This window comes from Leucoraja erinacea, chromosome 27 (genome assembly GCF_028641065.1).
Source record: "Leucoraja erinacea ecotype New England chromosome 27, Leri_hhj_1, whole genome shotgun sequence".
In the NCBI taxonomy this organism is placed as follows: domain Eukaryota; kingdom Metazoa; phylum Chordata; class Chondrichthyes; order Rajiformes; family Rajidae; genus Leucoraja; species Leucoraja erinaceus.
Genome location: NC_073403.1, coordinates 3,293,597 through 3,321,507, shown reverse-complemented (window position 1 = coordinate 3,321,507; position 27,911 = coordinate 3,293,597). Strand labels below are relative to the sequence as shown.

At 48.6% G+C, this 27,911-nt stretch overlaps 1 protein-coding gene across 1 annotated transcript in view; it reads left to right on the top strand.

The window, feature by feature from the left end:
• LOC129710098 (protein AF-10-like) overlaps positions 1-27,911 on the top strand; it is a 167,456-nt gene that overhangs the window by 92,831 nt on the left and 46,714 nt on the right. The window contains 2 exon segments of the mRNA XM_055656816.1: positions 5,422-5,716; positions 20,761-21,339. Of these exon segments, the coding sequence (XP_055512791.1) occupies positions 5,422-5,716; positions 20,761-21,339 (874 nt within the window).

Here is a 27,911-nt window from a genome sequence, read left to right as displayed (position 1 = left end):
GACTGCTGACCGAGGGCACCGATTGGAGGAGGGAGACGTGCCAGAACACTCTCAGCAGCCCTGGACACAGACCTGCGCCTCATCCGCAGCCAGGATCCATCCCGGCTCTCCGGCGCTGTCCCGTCCCCACCCGAGTGCCCCCCACGCCCGGGGGAGGCCAGAGACGTCGGGAGTCAGATGGGCGCGGTGCCCCCAGGCCCACAGCCAGCGCAGAGAAGCAGCGCTAAACCCAGCTCAACTCTGCCTGTCCCGCCAGGTTAACCTACAGCCCTGCCTGGACTGGCGGGAAATAACTGCAGATGCCGATTTAAAGCGGAGATTTAAAAGCTGGAGTAACTCAGCGGGTCGGTCAGCATCTCTGGAGAGAAGGGGTGGGTGATGTTTCGGGTCGAGACCCTTTTTCTTTCACCGTGCTGGGCTCAGTGATTGCTCAGGTCCGGCACGATGGCGCAGCGGTAGGGTTGCTGCCTCACAGCGCCAGAGACCCGGGTTCGATCCCGACTACGGTTGGCATAGACTCGGTGAACCGAAGGGCCTGTTGCCATGCTGTATCTCTAAGATCTAAAGTAAAGTAGTCCCAGTGATTTCCCAGACCCGCAACATTGCCCGTCCTTGTTCTGAGTTACTCCAGCTAAAGTGATAATCTGTCCTGTCTCAGTGGGTAACTACCCCAGCTGAGTTGGGACTGAGCCACGAATTTCTGGTACAGTTTATTGTCCCGTGTACCGAGTTACAGTGAAAAGCTTTTGTTGCGTGCTAACCAGTCAGCAGAAAGACAATGCGTGATTACAATCATTCCGTCCACAGTGTACAGATACAGGATAAAGGGAACACTGTTTGGTGCAAGATGAAATGCAGTAGGGTCTGATTCAAGGTAGTACGAGGGTCTCCAATGAAGTAGATGATAGCTCAGGACTGTTCTCTAGTTTAGAGATACAGCACGAAAACAGGCCCTTCTGCCCACCGAGTCCGCACCGACCAGCGATCCCTGCACATTTAAAGCCCTGTCCCACAGTGCGAGTTCATTCCAAGAGCTCTCCCGAGTTTTAAAATAATCAAACTCGGGGTAAGCACGGCGAATGAACGTAGCGGGTACGTCGGAGCTCGGGGAAGTCTCTTAGCGGCTCGTAACGCTAACGGCAGCAACTCGGGAAGACTCGCTAACGGCAGGTAAGCACGGGAAGACTCGTGAAGATTTTTCAACATGTTGAAAAATGCCCACGAGCCCCGAGTACCGACGAGCGGCCATTACCGTAAATCTCCGAGTTCGAATCACGGCAAACTCGGGGAGAACTCTTGGAGTGAACTCGTACCGTGGGGACAGGGCTTTAACACTATCCTACACACATACGAGGGACAAGTTACACTTTAACCAAGCCAATTTACCTACAAACCCGCACGTCTTTGGAGTGTGGGAGGAAACCGAAGACCTCGGAGAAAACCCACGCAGGTCACGGGGAGAACGTGCAAACTCCGTACAGACAGCACCCGTAGCCGGGATCGAGCCTGGGTACTGCAAGCGCTGTAAGTAGGTATGTTACAAAACCTACCTGAATCGCCATTGGGAATCTGCCCACAGCCATTTGCGCGATTTTGGCGCTGTTTGGAGGGGGCGGGTTTAAAACGCGATTTTTACTAGGCTGTACTAATCGCACATGTTCAGCCTAGTAAATCATTAACGAAAAATCGCTGCAAGACCCGGTCGCAAAAGGTATTATTAGTTTTATAGGCCTCGATAATATAGTTATGATAATTTTAAATTACTGTCTCATTCCGCAACATCTCGCAGCCCCAGGGTTTTATAAAGCAAACAATTAAAGGTATGTACCTTATTTTTACATTAAGTGGGGCATATATATAACCCTATATATCACGTTATCTATAGCGAATAGTTCATTTTGGGCTTTTTATATCCCGCAGTATTTTTCTCGGCATTTGAGGGCACTAATCCAGCGCTATGTCAACGTTCTAAATCAGCGCGTTCACAGAAACCCACTGGAAAGCCGATTTAAATGAGCATTTATTTACAGCAATTGAACACTAAATTCCTTCCATTTGGCCTATAAATTAATGTAAATTAGATATAAAAATCATGTTATATTGTGAATTATTTGTGAATAATCTTTGGACATTTAGGCTATTTAAAAATGTTAATCTTTCCTTAAGAAATGGCCTGTTGACTATCCAAGATCACAGCTTTTTTGTAATGTCCATTGAAAATCAATAGGGAACAAGATGCTAATTTCCGAGTATGAAAATGGCCATAACTTTCTTAATACTTGAGATATGAAAGTGAATTTGGTGTCAAATTAAACTTACTGTTATGCTTTATCTGATGGGATAAATTGCAGACTTGATTTTTAAAATCTCAAAATTTTGTAACATTGCTACTGTAAGGCAGCAACTCTACCGCTGCGCCACCGTGCCACCCATGCTGTCAATGGTTGCCTGGTAACAGTGAGGAAGAAACTATCCCCGAATCCCCCTGAATATCAGGATGGAGTCTTGTGGAGGTGAAGCTAATTGATGTTGCAAGAGTGGACTATAAGGACAGGTGCTGGGAAGATATTTGAACGCGGAGGATTTTAAAGAGAGAGGAATGCTCGGAATGCTGACGGGGGAAGATTGGGAGATGGCTCATGTGAAGTTTATACGACTGTGCATCGCCTTTAATATTGTGCTGCACTTTCTCAGGTCTCGACCGTAAATGTTAGTAAAGATTTATTACATTTCAAATTTAGTTTAGTGTAGAGATACAGCGCGGAAACCTTCGGCCAAATGAGTCCGCTCTGACCAGCCGTCCCCGCACGGTAACACTATCCTACACCCACTAGGGACAATGTTACACTTGACTTGAACCCAGCCAATTGTCCTACAAAACCTGAACGTATTTGGAGTTTGGGAGGAAACTGGAGAAAACCTTCACGGGGCACAGACAGCGCCCGTAGTCAGGATGGAATCCCGGTCTCTGGGAGGCAGCAACTCCACACTAATGGGCTTGTACTATAGGCCCCGCTGAAAGCCAGCGGGAGATAGAAACATAGACAATAGGTGCAGGAGGAGGCCATTCGGCCCCTTGAGTCAGCACTGCCATTTATTTTGATCATGGCTGATCGTCCCCAATCAATAACCCGTGCCTGCCTTCTCCCCATATCCCTTGACTCCACTAGCCCCCAGAGCTCTATCTAACTCTCTCTTAAATCCATCCAGTGACTTGGCCTGCACTGCCCTCCGTGGCAGGGAATTCCACAAATTCACAACTCACTGGGTGAAAAAGTTTTTTTTCTCACCTCAGTCTTAAATGGCCTCCCCTTTATTCTAAGACTGTGTGAGGCCCCCTGGTTCTGGACAGATTGCCGAAGACAACCCTGGTTCGACTTCCCGAGACCCAACGCCTGACATTTCCGTGCATTGGACTTCATTCGCCATTCAAAGCGACTAAATGCGAAAATTCTCTTCAACATCTGATTGTTGAGGAAAACCTTCACTGTTCCAGTGGCTCAATGGTGTGTTTATCGTTACGTGTGCAGAGATACAGTACAGTGTTTGTTCTGCTTGCTTATCCACCAAGTCACACTCCACATGAGGACAATAGATCCTCTTCTGGAACAGCACACAGAGTGTCTGAAAATCCTGGCACCATTTTTCAACTTCCAAGCCTCAGTAAAGTCCACAAACTTGCTGCAGGGAGATCGCCACGGTGCATGTGCCCAATGTATGTTGGATTATTTTGCTCAACTGATGCTTTTCGTTAAATTCCTCTTATGTTTTGAAAGCACCGGATGTTTTAGTACACCAGTTTCTTTCTCTGCCCCAGCTTTTCTTTTTAAATTTGAGTCTTAATAACTTTGATGCAAAAACAAAAAGGAACGGCCTTAAACAGCGCCAGAGACCAGGGTTCGATCCTGACTACGGGTGCTGTCTGGACGGAGTCGGTATGACCACATGGGTTTTCTCCGGGTGCTCCGGTTTCCTCCCACACTCCACAGACGTGCAGGTTTGTCGGTTATTTGGCTTCAGTATATTGCCCCTAGTGTGTAGCATCGAACTCTTGTACAGGTAATTGCTTGTCGGAGTGGACTCGTGCCAAAGTGTCTGATTCCATGCTGTACCTCTCAATCCCAGAACAAGGCGTCACAGTTTAAGGATAAGGGGGAAATCTTTTAGGACCGAGATGAGGAAAACATTTTTCACACAGAGAGTGGTGAATCTGTGGAATTCTCTGCCACAGAAGGTAGTTGAGGCCGGTTCATTGGCTATATGAACTTGGCTTGGAGTGCATACTGTCGTTGTGTCCTTGGGGCAAGACACTTCACCCACCTTTGCCTGTGTGTAAATGTAATGTAATTATGTGAAGCACTTTGGGGTCAATGCAAGTTGACTAAAAATGTGCTATATAAATAAGATTATTATTATTATTATATTTAAGAGGGAGTTAGATGTGGCCCTTGTGGCTAAAGGGATCAGGGGGTATGGAGAGAAGGCAGGTACAGGATACTGAGTTGGATGATCAGCCATGATCATATTGAATGGCGGTGCAGGCTCGAAGGGCCGAATGGCCTGTACTCCTGCACCTATTTTCTATGTTTCTAACTGAACTAAACTAGTGCCCACTGTCTCTGCCTCCTCCTTTCTTCTTCCTGCCCCCCCCCCCCCCCCCCCAACCTCCACATCAGTCTGAAGAAGGGTCTCGACCCGAAACGTCACCCTATTCCTTCGCTCCATAGATGCTGCCTCACCCGCTGAGTTTCTCCAGCATTTTTGTCTACCTTCGATTTTCCAGCATCTGCAGTTCAATCTCCACTATAGGAAATAGGCAATCTCCACTATAGGAAATAGGCAACGTTTCGGGCCGAAACCCTACGGGTTTCAGCCCGAAACGTTGCCTATTTCCTTCGCTCCATAGATGCTGCTGCACCCGCTGAGTTTCTCCAGCATTTTTGTCTACCTTCGATTTTCCAGCATCTGCAGTTCCTTCTTAAACTGCACGCCGTATCTCTTGACCTCACTAAACTAGAGTACGGGGTGATCGCTGGTCGGTGTGGACTCGATGGGCCGAAGGGCCTGTTTCCGTGATGTATCCCTAAACTAAACTAAACTAGTATATGGGTAATTACTTGTCAGCGCATACTCGATGAGCTGAAGGGCCTGTTTCCACGTTGTGCCTGGAAGCTAAAGATCAGATAATATTATACATAAGTTGCCCATTCTTAAGGGGTTGGACAGGCTAGATGCAGGAAGATTGTTCCTGATTATGTGTGAAATGTTTTAAATTTCCTGTGCGATGCTCCGCTATTCACTGGGAAACGTCTTTTCATTTTGCACTGTACAACTGTTGCTTGCAAGATGACAATAAAGGTTGATTGATCGATTGATTGATTGAAGTTTGCTGTGCTGATGATATTTTCCCTTGTCTGCCAGACCTGCATAAGTGCAACCAGCAGCACCAGCAGCAGCAGCAGCAGCAGCAGCCGTGCCTATAAGTCGAGCACCGCGAGAGGGTTGGAAGAGGCCGCTGCTCCCTTCGGCAACAAACATTTCCAGCGACCGTCGGCGCCGCTCGTGGGCGGGAAGGAGACAGCCGAGGTGGCCAGGTCAGATGTCAAAGGGAAGAAGGCCCCTGGTCATGGCTGTGGCCAGCGGGGACGGAAGCCTGGCGGAGCGAAGGGCACGGCAGTCGTTGCCACGGTTTCGTCGCCAAGCCTGTTTCAGCAAGGTACCGTCTATAAATAGCAAAGTACCACAGACGTTCGTTCAGCAGGTTAATTCCCGGGATGGCAGGACTGACATGTGAAGAAAGAGTGGGCCACTCTTAGGCTTGTATTCACGGGAATTTAGAAGGATGAGAGGGGATCTTGTAGAAACATTTCAAATTCTTAAGGGAAGGACATTCTTGCCATAGAGGGAGTGCAGAGAAGGTTCACCAGACTGATTCCTGGGATGTCAGGACTGTCTTATGAAGAAAGACTTGGTTTATACTCTCTAGAATTTAGGAGATTGAGGGGGGATCTTATAGAAACTTACAAAATTCTTAAGGGGTTGGACAGGCTAGATGCAGGAAGATTGCTCCGATGTTGGGGAAGTCCAGGACAAGGGGTCACAGCTTAAGGATAAGGGGGGAATCCTTTAAAACCGAGATGAGAAGAACTTTTTTTCACACAGAGAGTGGTGAATCTGTGGAATTCTCTGCCACAGAAGGTAGTTGAGGCCAGTTCATTGGCTATATTTAAGAGGGAGTTAGATGTGGCCCTTGTGGCTAAGGGGATCAGAGGGTATGGAGAATTTGAATCCAAGATGGCGGCGCGCACAGTCGCAGCGGCCCCTCGGGAGATAGTCGGAGCTTTTAAAAGTGAGTGTTGTGTGTCTTGTCCTGTCTGTCCAAGATATATGTACTGCAGGAACATGCTCCTAAACATCGGGGCAAACCGCGGGAGTAGTAAAGGCGCGTTTTGGTGCGATTTAGACCAAATACGCCGCTATGGACTTTTACTACCGGCTGCGAGGCCGAGCATATCGGCCGCAGATGTGACTACGACCGGAGAGAGGAGGCGAGAGAGGAGAGAGAGGAGGAGGAGAAGACGCAAGCGGTGTGAGAGGAGGCAGAAACGGGGTAAAAGAGCAGGCTCTTACGTGAGGCGGAGACGGGGGAAAAGAGCAGGCATTCACGCCAGGCTAACAGCTAACCCCACCCGACCTGCAGTGCCCTCGCTTCTCCTCTCTAATGTCCGCTCCCTGGACAACAAACTCGACGAACTGCGTCTTCTCAGGACAACATACAAGGATATACGAAACTGCTGTGTGTTTGTCTTCACTGAATCATGGCTCCACGGCAATATCCCGGACACGGCAATACAGCTGGAGGGAATGACATCATTCCGTGCGGACAGAGAGGCAGCTAGCTCTGGTAAGAGCCGAGGTGGAGGCCTGTGCTTGTACATAAACAAGGACTGGTGTGTGAACGCTACGATAGCCGGGAAACACTGCTCTCCGCTGATAGAATTCCTCATCGTGAAATGTCGGCCTTTCTATCTGCCGAGGGAATTCTCCGTTGTTTTTGTTGTGGCTGTATATGTTGCACCAAGTGCAAATGTAAATTCCAAGGCCAACGAAGCACTGGGAGCCCTGCATGACGCCGTCAGTGAGTTCCAGACCAAACATCCTGATAGCTTCATTGTGGTGGCCGGTGATTTTAATCACACCAGCCTTAAGACTGTGCTCCCAAAATTCAAGCAATATGTGGATTTTGAGACCAGGGGAGAGAACATCTTGGACTTGGTTTACACCAACACCCCAGAGGCTTACAAGGCAGCCCCACGCCCTCACCTGGGCCACTCGGACCACATTTCAGTGTTTTTAACACCAGCCTACAGACCTCTGCAAAAACAAGTCAGAGCGGAGAGAAAACACACCAGGGTCTGGCCAGAGGGAGCAGCCTCGGCACTGCAGGATTGCTTCCTGCACACTGACTGGGATGTGTTCAGGACAGCAGCATCCTATGATGACCTCATCAACATCGAGGAGTACGCAGAGACTGTAACCAGCTACATTGCCAAGTGCACTGAGGATGTCACCATCATGAAAACTTTCACTGCACGGGGTAACGAAAAGCCATGGATGACAGCAGAGGTGCGCTCGCTGCTGAGGGCTCGTGATGCAGCCTACAGAGCCGGTAACACAGCCGCTCTCCGATCCACCAGGACTGCACTGGGAAAAGGAATCAGGGCAGCGAAACGTGCCTTCGCGGGGAAAATCCAGGGACACCTCTGCGACACAGGAGACACCAGGAGGATGTGGAAGGGAATCGAAACATTGACGGGGTACAAGGCAAGGCAGCAGGTAACCGACACGGACACTTCTCTCCCAGATAAATTAAACAACTTCTTTGCTCGTTTTGATGCAGCAAACACCACACCCAAGAGGAGAGCCAGCCCCTGCCTACAAACCGACCAGCCAGTCCTGACCATAGACAAAATGGACACACGGAGAATCCTGTCTAAGGTCAACCCGTGGAAAGCAGTCGGACCCGACAACATCCCAGGACGTGTGCTAAAGGAATGTGCTGAGGAGTTAGCAGATGTGCTAACAGACATCTTTAACATCTCCCTTAGTCAGGCCATTGTCCCCACATGCCTCAAAACTTCCACGATAATCCCCATAGCGAAGAAAACCAGTGGTTGCCTGCCTAAATGACTACCGCCCTGTCGCCTTGACCCCAATAATAATGAAGTGTTTTGAACGCCTGGTGAAACCCCACATTACTGCCAGCCTCCCCTCATCGTTAGACCCCCTACAGTTTGCCTATCGCCCCAACCGCTCTACAGAGGATGCCATCTCCACCACGCTGCACACAGTAATCGCGCATCTGGAACACAAGAACACATACGCCAGAATCCTGTACATTGACTTTAGCTCAGCGTTTAATACCATCATCCCACAGAGACTTGTGGAGAAAACTAACCCTGCTGGGCCTCAACACCACCCTGTGTCACTGGATCTTGGACTTTCTCACAGAGAGACCGCAGTCAGTCCGTGTTGGCAAGAACACTTCAGGCTCGATCACGCTGAGCACCGGCTCCCCTCAAGGCTGTGTGCTCAGCCCGCTGTTGTTCACACTGCTCACACATGACTGTGCTGCCAGATTCAGGGACAATAAAATCATAAAGTTCGCGGACGACACTACAGTGGTGGGACTCATCAGTGGAGATGACGAAACAAGGTACAGGGAGGAAGTAGAACAACTGGTGGACTGGTGCGGCAAAAATAACCTGGAATTGAATGTCGAAAAAACTAAGGAGATGGTTGTCGACTTCAGGAGGGCGCAGCCAGAGCATACACCGCTCAACATTAGTGGCACTGCAGTGGAGAGAGTGGAGAGCATAAAGTTCCTCGGTGTGCAGATAACGGACAACCTCACCTGGTCCAGGAACACCACTGGGACCGTGAAACGGGCCCATCAGCGACTGCACTTCCTGAGGAAACTAAAACAGGCCTCACTCCCCACCAACATCCTCAGGACTTTCTACAGGGGCACGGTGGAGTCTGTACTCACGTACTGCATCAATACGTGGTACTGCACCTGCAACTGCTCGGACAGGAAGGCTCTGCAGAGGGTAGTGAGGGGAGCAGAGAGGATTATTGGCATCTCCCTACCCTCGGTACAAGAACTGTTCCAGAGCCGCTGTCTGAAGAAAGCACAGAGAATTGCCAAGGACAAACTGCACCCCCTCCACACACACCTGGATCTCTTGCCATCAGGCAAGAGATATCGAAGCATCAAAGCCCGGACTACGAGGCTGCTAAACAGCTTCCTACCACAGGCTGTGAGGCTGCTAAACAGTCACTCTGCACTCACAGTCACTTGACTTGACTCTGCGGCTGGCACGGACACTTTAATAACTGGCACTGGCCACTCAAATCAGCGGCCCCGGACATTTTTTTATGATTGGTTTACTGTTTTTAACATTGTGTTTTTTACCTGATTTTAACTATTTATTCTGTTCCATCAGGGACTGGATTGTTTTTTTTAGTGTTATTATGTGAGAAGTGTTTTAAATTTCATGTGCGAGGCTCCGCTATTCACTGGGAAACGTCTTTTCATTTTGCACTGTACTTGCTGCTTGCAAGATGACAATAAAGGTTGATTGATTGAGAGAAGGCAGGTACGGGATACTGAGTTGGATGATCAGCCATGATCATATTGAATGACGGTGCAGGCTCGAAGGGCCGAATGGCCTACTCCTGCACCTAATTTCTATGTTTCTATGTTGCAGAAAAATGTTCCCGATGTTGTGGGAGTCGAGAACCAGGGGGGTCACTGTTTAAGAATAAGGGGTTAGGCCATTTAGGACTGAGATGAGGAAAAACGTTTTCACCCAGAGAGTTGTGATTCTGTGGAATTCTCTTCCACAGAAGGCAGTGGAGGCCAATTCAGTGGATGTATTCAAGAGAGAGTTAGATTTAGCTCTTAAGGGGCTGTCCCACTGTACGAGGTAATTCAAGAGCTCTCCCGAGTTTAACAAAAAATCAAACTCGTAGTAAGTACGTAGCGGGTTCGTCGGAGCTCGTGGACGTCTCGTAGCGGCTCGTAACGCTAACGGCAGGTATTCGGGAAACGCGGTAACTCGTGAAAAATGCAGCACTGTGAAAAATGTCCACGAGAGCCCCGAGTACCTACGAGCGGCTATTACCGTAATTCTTCCAGTTCGAATCGGGGGAAACTCGGGAGAACTCTTGAATTACCTCGTACAGTGGGACAGCCCCTTATAGGGCTAACGGAATCAAGGGATATGGGGAAAAAGCAGGAACGGGGCACTGATTCTGGATGATCAGCCAATTTCTTTACTCAGAGAGTGGTAGCTGTGTGGAATGAGCTTCCAGTGAAGGTGGTGGAGGCAGGTTCGTTTTTATCATTTAAAAATAAATTGGATAGTTATATGGATGGGAAGGGAATGGAGGGTTATGGTCTGAGCGCAGGTATATGGGACTAGGGGAGATTATGTGTTCGGCACGGACTAGAAGGGTCGAGATCCTGTTTCCGTGCTGTAATTGTTATATGGTTATATGGTTATGATCATATAGAATGGCGGTGTTGGGCCGAATGGCCCACTCCTGCGTCTATGTTTCTATGTTGTAAATCTGAAATAAAACAGGGACTATGTATTATGTGGAGAGGATGTTTCCACTAGTGGGAGAGTCTAGAACCAGAGTGTATAGCCTCAGAATAAAAGGATGTATCTTTAGAAAGGCAATGAGGAGGAATTTCTTCAGTGGGTGGGTATTCTGTGGAGGCCAAGTATTTGGGTGGAGATAGACAGATTCTTGATTAGTACGGGTGTCAGGGGTTATGGGGAGAAGGCAGGAGAATGGGGTTGAGAGGGAAAGATAGATCAGCCATGATTGAATGGGCGAGTAAGCACGATGGGCCGAATGGCCTACTTCTGCACCTGTGACCTGTGAACTTATGAAACTCTCCTGGTGTTTTGGCGGTCGTGGTGGCACAGCGGTAGAGTTGCTGCCTTACAGCGAATGCAGCGCCGGAGACCAGCGTTCCATCCCGACTACGGGCGCTGTCTGTACGGAGTTTGCACGTTCCCCCCGTGACCTGCGTGGGTTTTCTCCGAGAGCTCCGGTTTCCTCCCGCTCTCCAAAGACGTACAGGTTCGTAGGTTAATTGGATCGATTAATTTAAAAATTGTCCCTAGTGGGTGTGGGATAGTCTGCGGCGATCGCTGGACGGTGCTGACCCGGTAGGGCCGAAGGGCCTGTTTCCGCGCTGTATCTCTAAACTAAACTAAACCCGAGTCTCTGGCGCTGTGAGGCAGCAGCACTACCAGCTGCTCCGCTGATATTGGTTCTGTTTTTATTCTCCATGGATAGAGACTCATCTGCTGATTATTTCCAACCCTCTCTTGTTGTTTTCATGTTTTGCCGATATCCACACCTTTTGTTCAGCTGCGGTAACGAGTTATTTTGTTTGTTTTCTCTCCCTTTAACCGAGTGGCCTTGCCATGCCGGCAAACCACCGCCCCGTATCAAATGCAAAAACGTGCGGCTGTACGTAAGCGATAAAAGCAGAATCAGGCCATTCAGCCCATCAATTCTACCCCGCCATTCAATCATGGCTGATCTATCTTTCCACCAAGCCACTTAGCCGACAAACCTGTCCGCCTTTGGAGCGCGGGAGGAAACCGAAGATCTCGGAGAAAACCCATGCGGTCACAGGGAGAGCATGCAAACTCCACACAGACAGCACCTGCAGTCGGGAATGAACCCGGGTCTCTGGCACTTTAAGTGCTGTGAGGCAGCAACTCTACCACCTTTGTCTCCACTCTCCTGTCTTCTCCCCATAACCCCTGACACATAGAAACATAGAAATTAGGTGCAGGAGTAGGCCATTCGGCCCTTCGAGCCTGCACCACCATTCAATATCATGGCTGATCATCCAACTCAGTATCCCGTACCTGCCTTCTCTCCATACCCCCTGATCCCTTTAGCCACAAGGGCCACATCTAACCCTCTTAAATATAGCACGTACTAATCAAGAATCTATCTATCTCTGCCTAAAAAATATCCATCGACATGGTCTCCACAGCCGTCTGTGGCATGCTGGAAGTTTAAAGTACCAACACAGACAGCGCTAAGGTCTCCTCAGTTAACTCGGCAGCAGCTACAGGCAGCTACGGGGGCAGCGGGAGAGTTGCTGCCTTACAGCACTTAAAGCCCCAGAGACCCGGGTTCGATCCCGACTACGGGCGCTGACTGTACGGAGTTTGTACGTTTTCTCCCCGTGACCTGCGTGGGTTTTCTCCGAGATCTTCGGTTTCCTCCCACTCTCCAAAGGCGTGCAGGGTTGTAGGTTCATTGGCTTGGTGTAAATGTAAATTGTCACTAGTGTATGGAGGATGGTGGTGATGGGCGGGGATCGCTGGTCGGAAGGGACACGTTGGGCCGAAGGGCCGTGATTCCGCGCTGTGTCTCCAACCTAACCTGTCGCGCTCAGACCTGCACGCTGTCATCTGCACGCACGATCGCCCACGCTGCCGGAAACGGAAGATCAAACAGCCGAGGAAAACCACAGAACTTCGACAGGAAGCTCTGAAAACCTTGTGCGATATATCTGTAAACCTTGCACACATTTAAAATTGGCAGTGCCGGTATCAGCTGTGGACGGGTTGACAACACTTGTATCTGCTTCGGACGACTTCTAGGGTTTATGTCTAAGTCCTACTCATTGAACCATAGACTGATACAGCGTGGAAACAGTTCCACCGGCCCAACTTGCCCACACCGACCAACATGCCCCATCTACACTAGTCCCACCTGCCTGCGTTTGGCCACATATCCCTCCAAACCCACCCTATCCATGTGTTTAAGAAGGAACTGCAGATGCTGGAGAATCGAAGGTTACACAAAAAAGCTGGAGAAACTCAGCGGGTGCAGCAGCATCTATGGAGCGAAGGAAATAGGCAACGTTTCGAGCCGAAACCCTTCTTCAGACTACAACCTACAAACCTGGACGTCTTCGGAGTGTGGGAGGAACGTTGCCTATTTCCTTCGCTCCATAGATGCTGCTGCACCCGCTGAGTTTCTCCAGCTTTTTTGTGTAACCACCCTATCCATGTACCTGTCTAAATGTTTCTGCAACGTTTCAATAGTAGCAGCCTCAACTACTTCCTCTGGCAGCTCGTTCCGTACACCCGCCACCCTGAACAAGTTACCACTCAGTTTCCCATTGAATCTTTCCTCCGTCACTTTAAACCGATGCCCTCTGGTCCTCGATTCCCCAACTCTGGGCATGAGGCTCAGTGTGTTTACCCGATCTGTTCCTCTCACAAATTTGAAGTATGCAGTGCAGGTATCAACTGTGGATTCTTTGACAACACTTGTATCTGATTTGGACCTGCAATTCAAGTCAATTTAATTCAACTTTATTGTCATTGCATAAATACAGGGAGTACAGGGACAGTGAAATGCAGTTTAGCGTCTGGTCATAGTGCAAGATAGTTGATGCACTGTGGATTAATTAAACTGGTACATAGGCAAATAAATGTATACAAATGGGAGAGTATAAAAGATAGCTAGCGTTGGGACTCTGTGAGTTCAGCAGTGGAATGGTGTTATTGAAAAAGCTGTTCCTCAGCCTGTCTGTGCGAGACCTGAAGCTCCTGTACCACCTCCCTGATGGGAGGAGGGCAAACAGTCCATGGTTGGGGTGGGAGGGGTCTTTGATGATCTTCCCGGCCCGTCTCAGACACTCGTTTTCGGTGGAGGGCATCCATGGCAGGGAGCGGGGCACTGATGATGTGCTGAGCGGTTTTCACCACCCGTTGTAGTGCCTTCCTGTCCGCTACGGTGCAACTGCTGTACCATACCGTGAAGCAGGTGGTCAGGATACTCTCTATGGTACAGCGGTAAAAGTTGGTCAGGATCTGGGGGGGACAGGTGAGCTTTCTTGAGCCTCCTCAGAAAGTAAAGGCGCTGCTGCGCCTTTTTGATCGATTTGGTGGTATTGAGGGAGCAGGACAGATCCCCGAGGAATTTGTAGTTGGAGACGCGCTCCGCCTCAGTCCCGTTTATGTGGATGGGGATTTGTCCTCCTTCTGGAGACTTGAAATCAAAATATCCGGTCCAATAGTTCTGAAGAAGGGTCTCGACCCGAAACGCCACCCATCCTTCTCTCCAGAGATGCTGCCTGTCCCACCGAGTTACTCCAGCATGTTGTGTCTGTCTATCTAAGCCTTCTAGACCGCTAAGATCTTCTGAAACCAATCTGTTAGTGATTCCCAGAGTAAATACAAAACATGGGAAAGCAGGATTTAATTACTATGCAACAAATAGCTGGAATAAACTTCCTGAAGATTTAAGACTTGCCTCAACTTTGACCACTTTTAAAACAAGACTGAAAACTTTTATGTTTACTTTAGCTTTCAGCTAAATCTTAACTACATTGCACTTTTAACTTTTGCACTTTTTAAAATGCATTTTTAATTTTGCTTTTCTTTTCTTTTAGTTCTATTTTATTTCATTTTATTATTTCATTTTATTGTATGACATGTTTTTATGTGAAGCACTTTGAGTCTGCCTCGTGTATGAAATGTGCTATATAAATAAAGTTGCCTTGCCTTGCCTTGCCTTGCCTTGCCTTGCCTTGCCTTGCCTTGCCTATCTTCAGTTCAAACCAGCACCTGTAGTTCCTTCCTACACATTTGGTCCAGTGTGCTGTTGAAGGAACAATGAAGATAGAAACATAGGAAAGTTCAGCAAAGGCCACGGCACGCTCTTGAGATATCTCTCCAACTTTTAAGAGGAGTTGCAGTAGTTATTTTATTGTTTTTCAGATCAACATCTTTAGAGATACAGCGCGGAAACAGGCCCTTCGGCCCGCCAAGTCCACGCCGACCAGCGATCCCTCCGTACATCAGTACTGTCCCACACACCAGGGATAATTTAGAATTTATTTTAACTGAAGCCAATTAACCAGCACGTCTTTGGAGTGTGGGAGGAAACATAGAAACAAGAAACATAGAAAATAGGTGCAGGAGTAGGCCATTCGACCCTTCGAGCCTGCACCGCCATTCAATATGATCATGGCTGATCATCCAACTCAGTATCCCGTACCTGCCTTCTCTCCATACCCCCTGATCCCCTTAGTTCATTGGCCACATCTAACTCCCTCTTAAATATAGCCAATGAACTGGCCTCGACTACCCTCTGTGGCAGAGAGTTCCAGAGATTCACCACTCTCTGTGTGAAAAAAGTTCTTCTCATCTCGGTTTTAAAGGATTTCTACCTTATCCTGAGTTGTGATGATGTCCTGGACTTCCCATGATCATATTGCAATGGCGGTCCAACCCCTTAAGAATTTTGTAAGTTTCTATCCTGCCCTCTAATCTTCTAAATTTAGAGAGTTTCAAGTCTATCCAGTTAACATAAGCAGTCTTTGAGTGTGGGAGGAAACTGGAGATCCCCGGAGAAAACCCACGGGGAGAACACACAACCTCCGTACAAACAGCGCCCGTAGTCAGGACCGAACCCGGACCTCTGGCGCAGTGAGGCAGCAGCTCTACCCGCTGCGCCATTGTGCTGCTTGGCGCTTTCCCCAGACCCACAGGAAGGACCCACCAAGAGAACAATCATACACCACTCAAGCTGACGATGTCGCTGCAACAATGCTTCAAAGAGTTATGTCAACGTTTCCTCTTTGGGACTTCCTGAGGCTGTGAAAGGTTTCATTGATCTTTGCAGATCTTTCCGCAGCTGAGTTACAGCCTTTGAAGAAAGGTTGCAATCTTAGCTTCTAAAAAATCAAAACACTACAGCCTGCTGGAAGGGTTTAGCTGAGTTTAGATTGTGCGGAAACAAGCCCTTCAGCCCACGGAGTCTGCGCTGAACAGCGAGGCCTGTACACTAGCACGATCCTACACACACTAAGGGCAGTTTACAATTTACAGAAGCCAATTAACCTTCGTATCTGTATGTCTTTGGAGTGTGAGTGGCACGGTGGGCTTGTGCGGAGTTTGTACCTTCTCCCCGTGACCTGCGTGGGATTTCTCCAAGATCTTTGGTTTCCTCCCACACTCCAATTGCTGGTCGGCGCGGACTCGGTGGACCGAAGGGCCTGTTTCCTAAGGATTTGAGTATCGGAGCAGGGAGGTTCTACTGCAGATGTACAGGGTCTTGGTGAGACCACACCTGGAGTATTGCGTACAGTTTTGGTCTCCTAATCTGAGGAAAGACATTCTTGCCGTAGAGAGAGTACAGAGAAGGTTCACCAGACTGATTCCTGGGATGTCAGGACTTTCATATGAAGAAAGACTGGATAGACTCGGCTTGTACTCGCTAGTATTTAGAAGATTGAGGGGGGATCTTATAGAAATTTACAAAATTCTTAAGGGGTTGGACAGGCTGGATGCAGGAAGATTATTCCCGATGTTGGGGAAGTCCAGAACAAGGTGTCACACAGTTTAAGGATAAGAGGGAAGTCTTTTAGGACCGAGATGAGAAAATCATTTTTTTACACAGAGAGTGGTGAATCAGTGGAATTCTCTGCCACAGAAGGTAGTTGAGGCCACAGTTCATTAGCTATATTTAAGAGGGAGTTAGATGTGGCCCTTGGGGCTAAAGGGATCAGGCGGTATGGAGAAAAGGCAGGGATGGGATACTGAGTTGGATGATCAGCCATGGTCATATCGAATGGCGGTGCAGGCCCGAAGGGCCGAATGGCCTCTACTCCTGCACCTATTTTGTATGTTTCTATGTTTCTTCCGCGTTGCGTCCCGGAAGTAAAGGTGGAAATATCCAGGAATACTTATACCCCCTTGCAGTTTTGACACTTGGGCAACGCCAGCTACATCAGTCTGAAGAAGGGTTTCGGCCCAAAACGTTGCCTATTTCCTTCGCTCCATGCAAAGAGTTGAACAATATCCACCATAGGAAATAGGCAACGTTTCGGGCCGAAACGTTACCTATTTCCTTCGCTCCATGCAAAGAGTTGAACAATATCCACTATAGGAAATAGGCAACATTTCGGCCCGAAACATTGCCTATTTCCTTCGCTCCATGCAAAGAGTTGAACAATATCCACTATAGGAAATAGGCAACGTTTCGGGCCGAAACCCTTCCGGGTTTCGGCCCGAAACGTCGCCTATTTCCTTCGCTCCATAGATGCTGCTGCACCCGCTGAGTTTCTCCAGCATTTCTGTGTACCCCCAGTTACAGGCTCGGCGAGGAGTGTATCGTCAGTGCTAACACGCGCGTTTATTGAGAGGAATTATATTTACACTAATAGCCCCATTTAAAATGATGGATGGCTCTTAAAAAGCAGGAGGTGTCACTTTGAATAGTTGTGCCCAGATAATTGGAAGTAATGAGGTGCTAAAGTGATCTACTTAGACAAAGAGTTTGAGATTAGTGCGTGTTCGAAAATGGAAACGGGACATTAATAAGCTCCTTTAATGGTCCCACTGAGTGAAGAACAAATTTGAACGCCCCCAATGAAAAATGATCATTGATTTCTGAGGTCTACATTTATGCAGTCGCTTTGACATCCGAGCGGTTTTACTGACTCGAAGGGCAGTCGCCGGTGGAAAGTGGGAAACGCAGCAGCCAATTTGCACACAGCAAGCGTCTCCTGTCCATAGCTCTAGAATAGAATAGAATAGTTTCTTTATTGTCATTGTAACATGAACCATGTACAACGAAATTTAAAAATGTCAGCTAGTCTGTGCACCATTCAAACATTTCTAAAAGCTAACGATACATATTATAACCATATAACAATTACAGCACGGAAACAGGCCATCTCGACCCTTCTAGTCCGTGCCGAACACATAATCTCCCCTAGTCGCATTCACAGTGCGCTCAGTCCCATAGTCCTCCATTCCCTTCCCATCCGTATAACTATCCAATTTATTTTTAAATGATAAAAACGAACCTGCCTAAACCACCTTTTGGAAGCTGTTCCACACAGCTACCACTCTCTTGTAAATCTGTACCGTCTGCCTGACCCTAACAGTTCAAACAGGGAGCGTCCTTAAATTCAAATGTCATGTCCCCTTGTTTGAATCTACCCTACTCTCAGTGGGAAAAGCTTATCCACGTCAACTCTGTCTATCCCTCTCATCATTTTAAAAACCTCTATCAAATCCCCCCCTGGAGCGCTTCTGCGCTCCAAAGAATAAAGCCCTGTGTTCACCTTTCTCTGTAACTTAGTTGCTGAAACCCAGGCAACATTCTAGAATCCCCTCTGTACTCTCTCTATTTTGTTGACATCCTTCCTATAATTAGGCGACCAAAATTGTACACCATACTCCAGAATTGGCCTCACCAATGCCTTGTACAATTTTAACATTACATCCCAACTTCTATACTCAATGCTCTGATTTATCAAGGCCAGCACACCAAAAGCTTTCTTTACCACCCTATCTAGATGAGATTCCACTTTCAGGGAGCTGTGCACAGTTATTCCCAGATCCCTCTGTTCACCTACATTCTTCAATTCCCTACCATACAAGATAAAATATTAAAAGATAAACAACTAAAATAAATATCACGAAAATAGCACGCATAAACACCCAACCCTCCATCCTTCTGTCGATTCCACAGTTACCACAGTCCCTTAGTATGTATCGCCCCTGCGTTCCTTGGCGGCCACATTTAGTGCTTTTATAGCAGTGGGGTAAAAACTGTTTTTTAGTCTGTTCGTCCTTGTCCTTGTAGATCTGTACCGTCTGCCTGACGGCCACAGTTCAAACAGGGAGTGTCCGGGGTGGGAAATGTCCTTTATGATACTCTGAGATTTTTTGGTGCAGCGGGAACTGTGTAAGTCCTCCAAGGTAAGGAGAGGGCAGCCGACAATCCTCTGGGCGTTGTCCATGGCCCTCTGGAGCGCTTTCCTCTCGCCGCTGAAATGCCAATGTACCACAGGAGGACGTTGCCAGCACTAGAGGGTCTGATCTATAGGCAGAGGTTGAGCAGGCTGGGACTCAATTCCTTGGAGTGCAGGAGGATGAGGAGGGGATCTTATAGAGGTGTATAAAATCATGAGAGGAATAGATCGGGTCCCAGAGTAGGTGAATCGAGGACCAGAGGACATAGGTTCAAGGTGAAGGGGAAAAGATTTAATAGGAATCTGAGGGGTCACTTTTTCACACAAAGGGTGGTGGGTGGATGGAATGAGCTGCCAGGGGAGGTTGTTGAGGCTGGGACTATCCCAACATTTTAGAGGTATATGGATAGGACAGGTTTCGAGGCATTTGGACCAAATGCTGGCAGGTGTGACTAGTGTAGATGGGGCATGTTGGTCGGTGTGGGCAAGTTTCCACATTTTACGACTCTATGACGTGACGTACGTACATGTTTGGGGTTGAGATGATGCTTCGGCCCAACTTGCCCACTCCGGCCAACATGTCCCATCCACACCTGCCTGCATTTGGCCCCTATGCCCCGAAACCTGTGCTATGCATGTATTTGACCAAATGTTTCTTGTATGCTGCCTCAACTACCTCCTCTGGCAGTCCATTCCATCTTCCCGAGACCCTGTGCAATCGCAACCCGAAATGCCAATTATCAGACCCGGGTGGCACAGCGGTAGAGTTGCTGTCTTACAGCGCCAGAGACCTGTGTTCGATCCTGACCTCGGGTGCTGTCCATACGGTCTTTGTATGTTCTCCCTGTGTCCACATGCTCCGGCTTTCTCCCACACTCCAAAGACATGCAGGTTTGTTGGTTCATCGGCAATATTATATTGATTGTAAGTTGGTACCTAGTGCATTGGATAGAGCTAGTGTACGGGGTGATCGGCACAGACTGGGTGATCAAATGGTCCTGTTTCCGCACTGTATCTGTAAAGTCTTTGGAGAAAATCTCTAGTGAAATTCATTGCCATGGGTTGTCGTGGAGGCCATCAATGGATATTTTTAAGCAGAGATGGATCGATTCTTGATTGGCAAGGGTATCAGGGGTTATGGGGTGAAGGGAGGAGAATGGGGTTGAGAGGGAAAGATAGATCAGCCATGATTGAATGGCGGAGAAGACTTGATGGGCCGAATGGCCTCATTCTGCTCCTATATCGTATGAAGTTATGAAGTCGGCACGATGGCGTAGTGGGAGTCACAGGAGGTAGTTGGGACCACGGGAGACCCGGGTTCGATCCTGACTATGGGTGCTGTCTGTGTGTCATTTATACTTTCTCCCAGTGGCCCGCGTGGGTTTCATCCCACCCTCAAAGACGTGTAGGTGTGAAGGTTATTTGGGTTTGGTATAATTGTAGAACCAATCCCTGGTGTTAATGTGCGGGGATCGCTGGGCGTTGCAGACTCAGTGGGCCTGTTTGCGTGCCGTGTAGTGGACGGGGTGGATGGTGGTACCTGGTGCATTGGACAGCGCTAGGAATTAAATCAAATCCAGGACAAACAGACTCAGGAATAGTTGCTTTCCGAGAATTATAACTACTATAAATTCAAATTCACACATGCACTGACTACACCGCCCAACACGGACTTCCATCTGTATATATGTATATATGTATGTAGCGCCGCAGAATTTGTGCACCTATCCCCCCCCCCCCCCCCCCCCCCCCCCCCATCTCCCTTCTGTTTTTTTTTTTTTTTTCTGTTTCTTGTTTTTTGTGCTAAATTGTATGTATGCACTGAGTACGAGCAGCTTTCAGTTTCACTGTACATGTATAGTGACAATAAATGGCATATCTCTATCTCTAGTGTTCAGTTCAGTTTCAATTGTGTGCTTGTTTCTGTGTTACAGGCAATCTCCTGAGCACCTCCAGCAGTGCAGTGCAGCCTCCCCAAGAGGCCGGGCTCTTCGGCAAGACTGAGCCGCGGGGAGAGGTCTACCCTCCGGGCCGCGACCCCCCGCTGACCCCGGCGCCGTACGACGCTCCCAAGCCCGAGGCGTTTGCCGCCGACACCTCCCTGTCTGGCTTCTGCTCCCTGATGCGTTTCCCCGCCGGCCCCGCGCCGGCCCCGAAGAAGCCCCCTCCCGAGGGCCCCCCCGGCGACTACCGGCCCTCGGCTGGGGCGGCCGGACCTCCCGGCCCCGGCTACAAGCGGCCGCAGCCCCTGGCCGAGGTGGAGGAGGAGGAGGAGACGGTGAAGGAGAAGAAGCACAAAGGCGGCAAGAAGAGCCGGCACGGGCGCGGAAGGCCGAAGGGCAACAAGAACAATGGGGCCACCGGCCTGGCCAACACCAGCTCCCTCATAACCTCGTCGGCAATCTGTTCCACCGGCTGCATCACCAGCCCCGCCTTGCCGAAACTCACACCATCCACCAGTATGAGTGGCTCCATCCCAAGCCTCTCCATGGAACCATCACACCTGGGTGCAGGTAGGCAATGTTTACCCCCCTGCTTCAATGGTCGACCCCTCTCCCTGGGGAATAAAAGCCCCTTCGTTCAGGACTCTGAAATATCTCTTTGGAGTCATATACATTTCAATTAAATCCATTTCAGTTCATTTAAGTTTATTGTCACGTGTACCGAGGTACAGTGAAAAGCTTTTGATGCGTGCTAACCAGTCAGCGGAAAGACAGGGAAACATAGAAAGTAGGTGCAGGTGTAGGCCATTCGGCCCTTCGAGCCAGCACCGCCATTCAATATGATCATGGCTGATCATCCAGAATCAGTACTCCATTCCTGCTTTTTCCCCATTTCCCTGGATTCCTTTGTCTATCTTCGGTGTAAACCAGCATCTGCAGTATCTTCCTACACATAGACTTGGGGGCATTGATTTTGTACTATTATTTTTTATGTTATTTATATGTACATGTATGTGTGTGTGTGTATATATATATATATATATAGGGATCTGCACCAGGATGTAACCCAGTCAGTGAAAAGTTGATTTTAATTTAGAGATACAGCGCGGAAACATGCCCTTCGACACACCGAGTCCGTGCCGACCAGCGATCCCCGCACACTAGCGCTATCCCACAGACTGGGGACAAGTTATGATTACACCAAGCCAATTAACCTACAAACCTGTGTTTAAGAAGGAACTGCAGATGCTGGAGAATCGAAGGTACACAAAATAGCTGGAGAAACTCAGCGGGTGCAGCAGCATCTATGGGGCGAAGGAAATAGACAACGTTTCGGGCCGAAACCCTTCTTCAGACTACAACCTACAAACCTGGACGTCTTCGGAGTGTGGGAGGAAACCGGAGATCCCGGACAAAACCCACGCAGGGCACGGGGAGAGAACGTGCAAACTCCGTACAGAGAGCGCCCATAGTCAGGATCGAACCCACATCTCTGTCGCTGTAAGGCAGCAACTCTACCGCTGCGCCACCGTGCGTGCCGCCCCCTGTGGTGTGGTGGAGCGTTCTAGGATTCGCGATGTCCTTCTTATTTGAGCCAATGCATCAGTAACAGGGCAAGAGGCTACTGGCAGGCTCGGGCAGAGTTGGGCGAGTTGATTCATAGTCTCGCTAAGGGCGGTATAATGCACTCGTTGTAAGAATGCTGACTAATGGAAACTGTGGGTCGCATAATACGAAGTTCAAGGGCAGAAAATAGAGTATGAATGTCAAAACCTTAAACTAAGTATGTGTTTGACAGTCTTGAAATAGCTATGACATCAATAATAATTTAGATTTATACACAGAGGAGTGGCCGTGCTTCTGCTCCGGCAGCTTGTCGCAGCAACATCGAATATGTGGTAGCTTGTTGCAGACATGGTTGTAGGGTGGGTCCAGATTTCTCACTCTCACAACTCTCACCCAATGTTGGCAGCCCTGTAACTTGTCCCCTAGTGTGTCAAGCCAAGTCAAGTTTATTTGTCACATACACATACGAGATGTGCAGTGAAATGAAAAGTGGCAATGCTCGCGGACTTTGTGCAAAAAGACAAACAAACAAACAACCAAACAAACTATAAACACAATCATATTACTTTACATATTAAATATTGGAAGGAAAAACGTTCAGTAGAGTTAGTCCCTGGTGAGATAGGAGTTTACAGCCCGAATGGCCTCTGAGAAGAAACTCCTTCTCAACCTCTCCGTTCTCACCGCATGGCAACGGAGGCGTTTGCCTGACCGTAGCAGCTGGAACAGTCCGTTGCAGGGGTGGAAGGGGTCTCCCATGATTTTATTGGCTCTGGAGTTGCACCTCCTGATGTATAGTTCCTGCAGGGGGGGCGAGTGAAGTTCCCATAGTGCGTTCGGCCGAACGCACTACTCTCTGCAGAGCCTTCTTGTCCTTGGCAGAGCAATTCCCAAACCAGATGGTAATGTTCCCGGACAAGATGCTTTCCACCGCCGCTGAGTAGAAGCACTGGAGGATCCTTCGGAGACACTCTGAATTTCCTCAATTGCCTGAGGTGGTAAAGGCGCTGCCTTGCCTTACTCACCAGTGCTGAGGCGTGTGATGCCCATGTCCATGTGTAGAGAATATAGTGTAAATATACTGGTTGGTGCAAACTCCTGTTTCCTGTTTCCGCACTGTATTTCTGAACTGAAGTAGACAATAGACAATAGACAATAGGTGCAGGAGTAGGCCATTCGGCCCTTCGAGCCAGCACCGCCATTCAGTGTGATCATCCCCAATCAGTACCCCGTTCCTGCCTTCTCCCCATATCCCCTGACTCCGCCATTTTTAAGAGCCCTGTCTAGCTCTCTCTTGAAAGCATCCAGAGAACCTGCCTCCACCGCCCTCTGAGGCAGAGAGTAAACTGAATTATGTCCATTGCTTTTTCGATTCCCCTACTCTGGGCAAAAATATGTTACGTAATATATTTCCTCTTTAATGAATCATTTGAATCGGTGACCATGCCCATGGATACTCAGACACGTTGACAGAACACAGTGGCCCCTCTCTACAAGTAGTGATTGATCACTCTGCGTTCCTGTTTGAAGTATGAGGGAGGGGGGGGACACAATGGGACACACTCTGCTCCAGAGATGAGGGGGCATCTTTGTTGCTTGACCTTTGAATGAGGCCCACTGTGTTCAAGATACTGGTTCAAAGCCACCAGGCAGAGCTGATGTCAAGGGTCCTCCAAATGCACCCCCACCCCTCCCGCTGAGTAGAAAGAGCCTCTTTTGCCCCATGGGGGAGATGGGGGGGGGGGAACAGTATATCGTTACACTGAGGGCATTTCTATAGCAACAGCTTTCCATATAACCATATAACCATATGACAATTACAGCACGGAAACAGGCCATCTCGGCCCTACAAGTCCGTGCCGAACAACTTTTTTTTTCCCCTTAGTCCCACCTGCCTGCACTCATACCATAACCCTCCATTCCCTTCTCATCCATATGCCTATCCAATTTATTTTTAAATGATACCAATGAACCTGCTTCCACCACTTCCACTGGAAGCTCATTCCACACCGCTACACTCTCTGAGTAAAGAAGTTCCCCCTCATATTACCCCTAAACTTCTGTCCCTTAATTCTGAAGTCATGTCCTCTTGTTTGAAAGTCAGTGCCATTATATTAATATACGGTGGCGCAGCGGTAGAGTTGCTGCCTTACAGCGCTTACGGCGCCAGAGACCCAGGTTCGATCCTGACCACGGGTGCTGTCTGTATGTGGATTTGTGCGTTCTCCCCGTGACCTGCGTGGGTTTTCTCCGAGATCTCCGGTTTCCTCCCACGCTCCAAAGACGCGCAGGTTTGTAGGCTAATTGGCTTGGTATCAATGTAAATTGTCCTCTGGTGTTAATGGGCGGGGAACGTTAGTCGGAGCGGACTCGGTGGGCCACAGGGCCTGCTCCCGCACTACATCTCCAAACTAGATAGTAAATTGGAGGTTGGGTTAAGATGGAAGAGGTATTTACTGATAGGAAGGAACTGCAGATGCCGAGTTAATAATAATAATAACACATTTTATTTTTGGGCGCCTTTCAGAAATCTCAAGGACACCTTACAGAGATCAACAGGAATAAAAAACATATAGTCAGAATAAAATAAATAATAAGGGCATCACAGAAACACAAATTAAAAACAGAATTCAGTCCAAAAACAAAAAATCAAAAACACAGTGTGAAGAGAGAGCAGCGGCAGCTAAAGCTCGCCAGCGTCCACTCTCCCTTCACGACAGCCATCTTGGACACAGACTAACAGGATTACCTTACAGACAAAAAAAAATCATCCCCCCACAATGGATACCACTGTGGGGGAAGGCACAATGTCCAGTCCCCAACCCCCAGTTCACCCAAAGTCAGGCCTATTGAGGCCACCGCAATTGCCTCTACGGAGGCCCGATGTTCCTGGCCGTTCTCACCGGGTGGTCTTGCCCCCGGCGTTGGGAGAGTCCTCTCAGCGGCTGGGCCACCTGGAGCGGCCGCTTCCTAGCTGGAGACCGCGGCTTCCGAAGTCGACAAGGCCGCGCCGGCACTGGAGCTCCCAGGCTCCCGATGTTGATATCGGCGCCGCCCGCAGACCCGCAGCCCGGAGGTGTCGAACACGGCGGTCTCAGCTCACCGGAGCTCCAGCGCGTCGATCCAGCAAGATAGATACAAGGAAGATAGACAGACACAAAGTGATGGAGTTTCTCGGTGGGACTGGAGAAAAGGAAGAGGTGACGTTTCGGGTCGAGACCCTCCTTCAGACGTATTTATTTAAACCTTTTTGGTTCACTTTGAATCTCAGAACTTAAAACATAGAAAGGTACAGCACAGGATCAGGCCATTCTGCTCACGATGTGCTTGCTGAATAATGAGATAAACTAAGGTCATCTGCCTACATTTGATGTATATTCCCCCGTACCCTGCATGTCCATGGAACTCAGTGAAGAAAGCGAATGGAATGGTATGGGTGTCATGGTACACCAGTCATTGAAGGTAGGCATGCAGGTGCAGCAGGCAATGAAGAATGCGAATGGTATGTTAGCATTCATAGCAAAAGGATTTGAGTCTAGGAGCAGGGAGGTTCTACTGCAGTTGTACAGGGTCTTGGTGAGACCACACCTGGAGTATTGCGTACAGTTTTGGTCTCCTAATCTGAGGAAAGACATTCTTGCCATAGAGGGAGTACAGAGAAGGTTCACCAGACTGATTCCTGGGATGTCAGGACTTTCATATGAGGAAAGACTGGATAGACTCGGCTTGTACTCGCTAGAATTTAGAGGATTGAGGGGGGATCTTATAGAAACCTACAAAATTCTTAAGGGGTTGGACAGGCTAGATGCAGGACGATTGTTCCCGATGTTGGGGAAGTCCAGAACAAGGGGTCACAGTTTAAGGATAAGGAGGAAATCTTTTAGGGCTGAGATGAGAAAAACATTTTTCACACAGAGAGTGGTGAAACTCTGAAACTCTCTGCCACAGTAGGTAGTTGAGGCCACAGTTCATTGGCTATATTTAAGAGGGAGTTAGATGTGGCCCTTGTGGCTAAAGGGATCAGGGGGTATGGAGAGAAGGCAGGGATGGGATACTGAGTTGGATGATCAGCCATGATCATATTGAATGGCGGTGCAGGCTCGAAGGGTCGAATGGCCTACTCCTGCACCTAATTTCTATGTTTCTATGTCTATGTAACTATATTTAGGCCCCTTAAATGCTGCTTTCATATCTGCCTCCACCACCACCCCTGGCAGCGCGTTCCCAGGCACCCACTGTGTAACAAAAAAACTAGCCCTGCATATCTCCTTTAAGCTTTAATCCTTTGATCCAAGCTTGGAAGGACTTTAGCAGCTGGAATACATTGTATCTCTCTCAGATGACGCAGTATCATTTGTAAACCTAATGGGCCTGTCCCACTTAGGCGACTTTTTCAGCGACTGCCAGCACCTGTCATAGTTGTCGCGGGTCGCAATTTTAAAATTGTACAAGGCATTGGTGAGACCAAATCTGGAGTATGGTGTACAATTTTGGTCGCCCAATTATAGGAAGGATGTCAACAAAATAGAGAGAGTACAGAGGAGATTTACTAGAATGTTGCCTGGGTTTCAACAACTAAGTTACAGAGATAGGTTGAATAAGTTAGGTCTTTATTCTCTGGAGCGCAGAAGGTTAAGGGGAGACTTGATAGAGGTCTTTAAAATGATGAGAGGGATAGACAGTTGATGTGGACAAGCTTTTCCCTTTGAGATTAGGGAAGATTCAAAAAACAAGAGGACATGACTTCAGAATTAAGGGACAGAAGTTTAGGGGTAACATGAGGGGGAACTTCTTTACTCAGAGAGTGGTAGCGGTGTGGAATGAGCTTCCAGTGGAAGTGGTGGAGGCAGGTTCATTGGTATCATTTAAAAATAAATTGGATAGGCATATGGATGAGAAGGGAATGGAGGGTTATGGTATGAGTGCAGGCAGGTGGGACTAAGGGGAAAAAAAATTTTGTTCGGCACGGACTTGTAGGGCCGAGATGGTCTGTTTCCGTGCTGTAATTGTTATATGGTTATGGTTATCTGGGTCGCCGGAAATGGTGTCAATCCAGCGGCGACCAGATGGACGTTACGACTCTTTGGGTGACTACTCATGACCGTACATGCTTTAGCCCCACGACATGTCATCGTGAGTGGCCTCCTCAGTCGCCCAAAGAGTTGTAGCGTCTTCCTGATTTTCGCTGCCAAATTTTCAACACGTTGAACATTTCCAATGAACGATGACAGGTGCCGGCAGTCTCCGAAAAAGTCGCGTAAGTAGGACACGCCCATAACTCTCCCAATTTTTGACGTTAGAATAAAGGGGAGGCCATTTAAGACTGAGGTGAGAAAAAAACGGTTTCACCTGGAGAGTTAGTGGAATTCCCTGCCACAATTTGTAGAATTCCCTGCCACAGAGGGCAGTGGAGGCCAAGTCACCGGATGGATTTAAGAGAGAGTTATATAGAGCTCTAGGGGCTAGTGGAATCAAGGGATATGGGGAGAAGGCAGGCACGGGTTATTGATTGGGGACGATCAGCCATGATCACAATGAATTGCGGTGCTGGCTCGAAGGGCCGAATGGCCTCATCC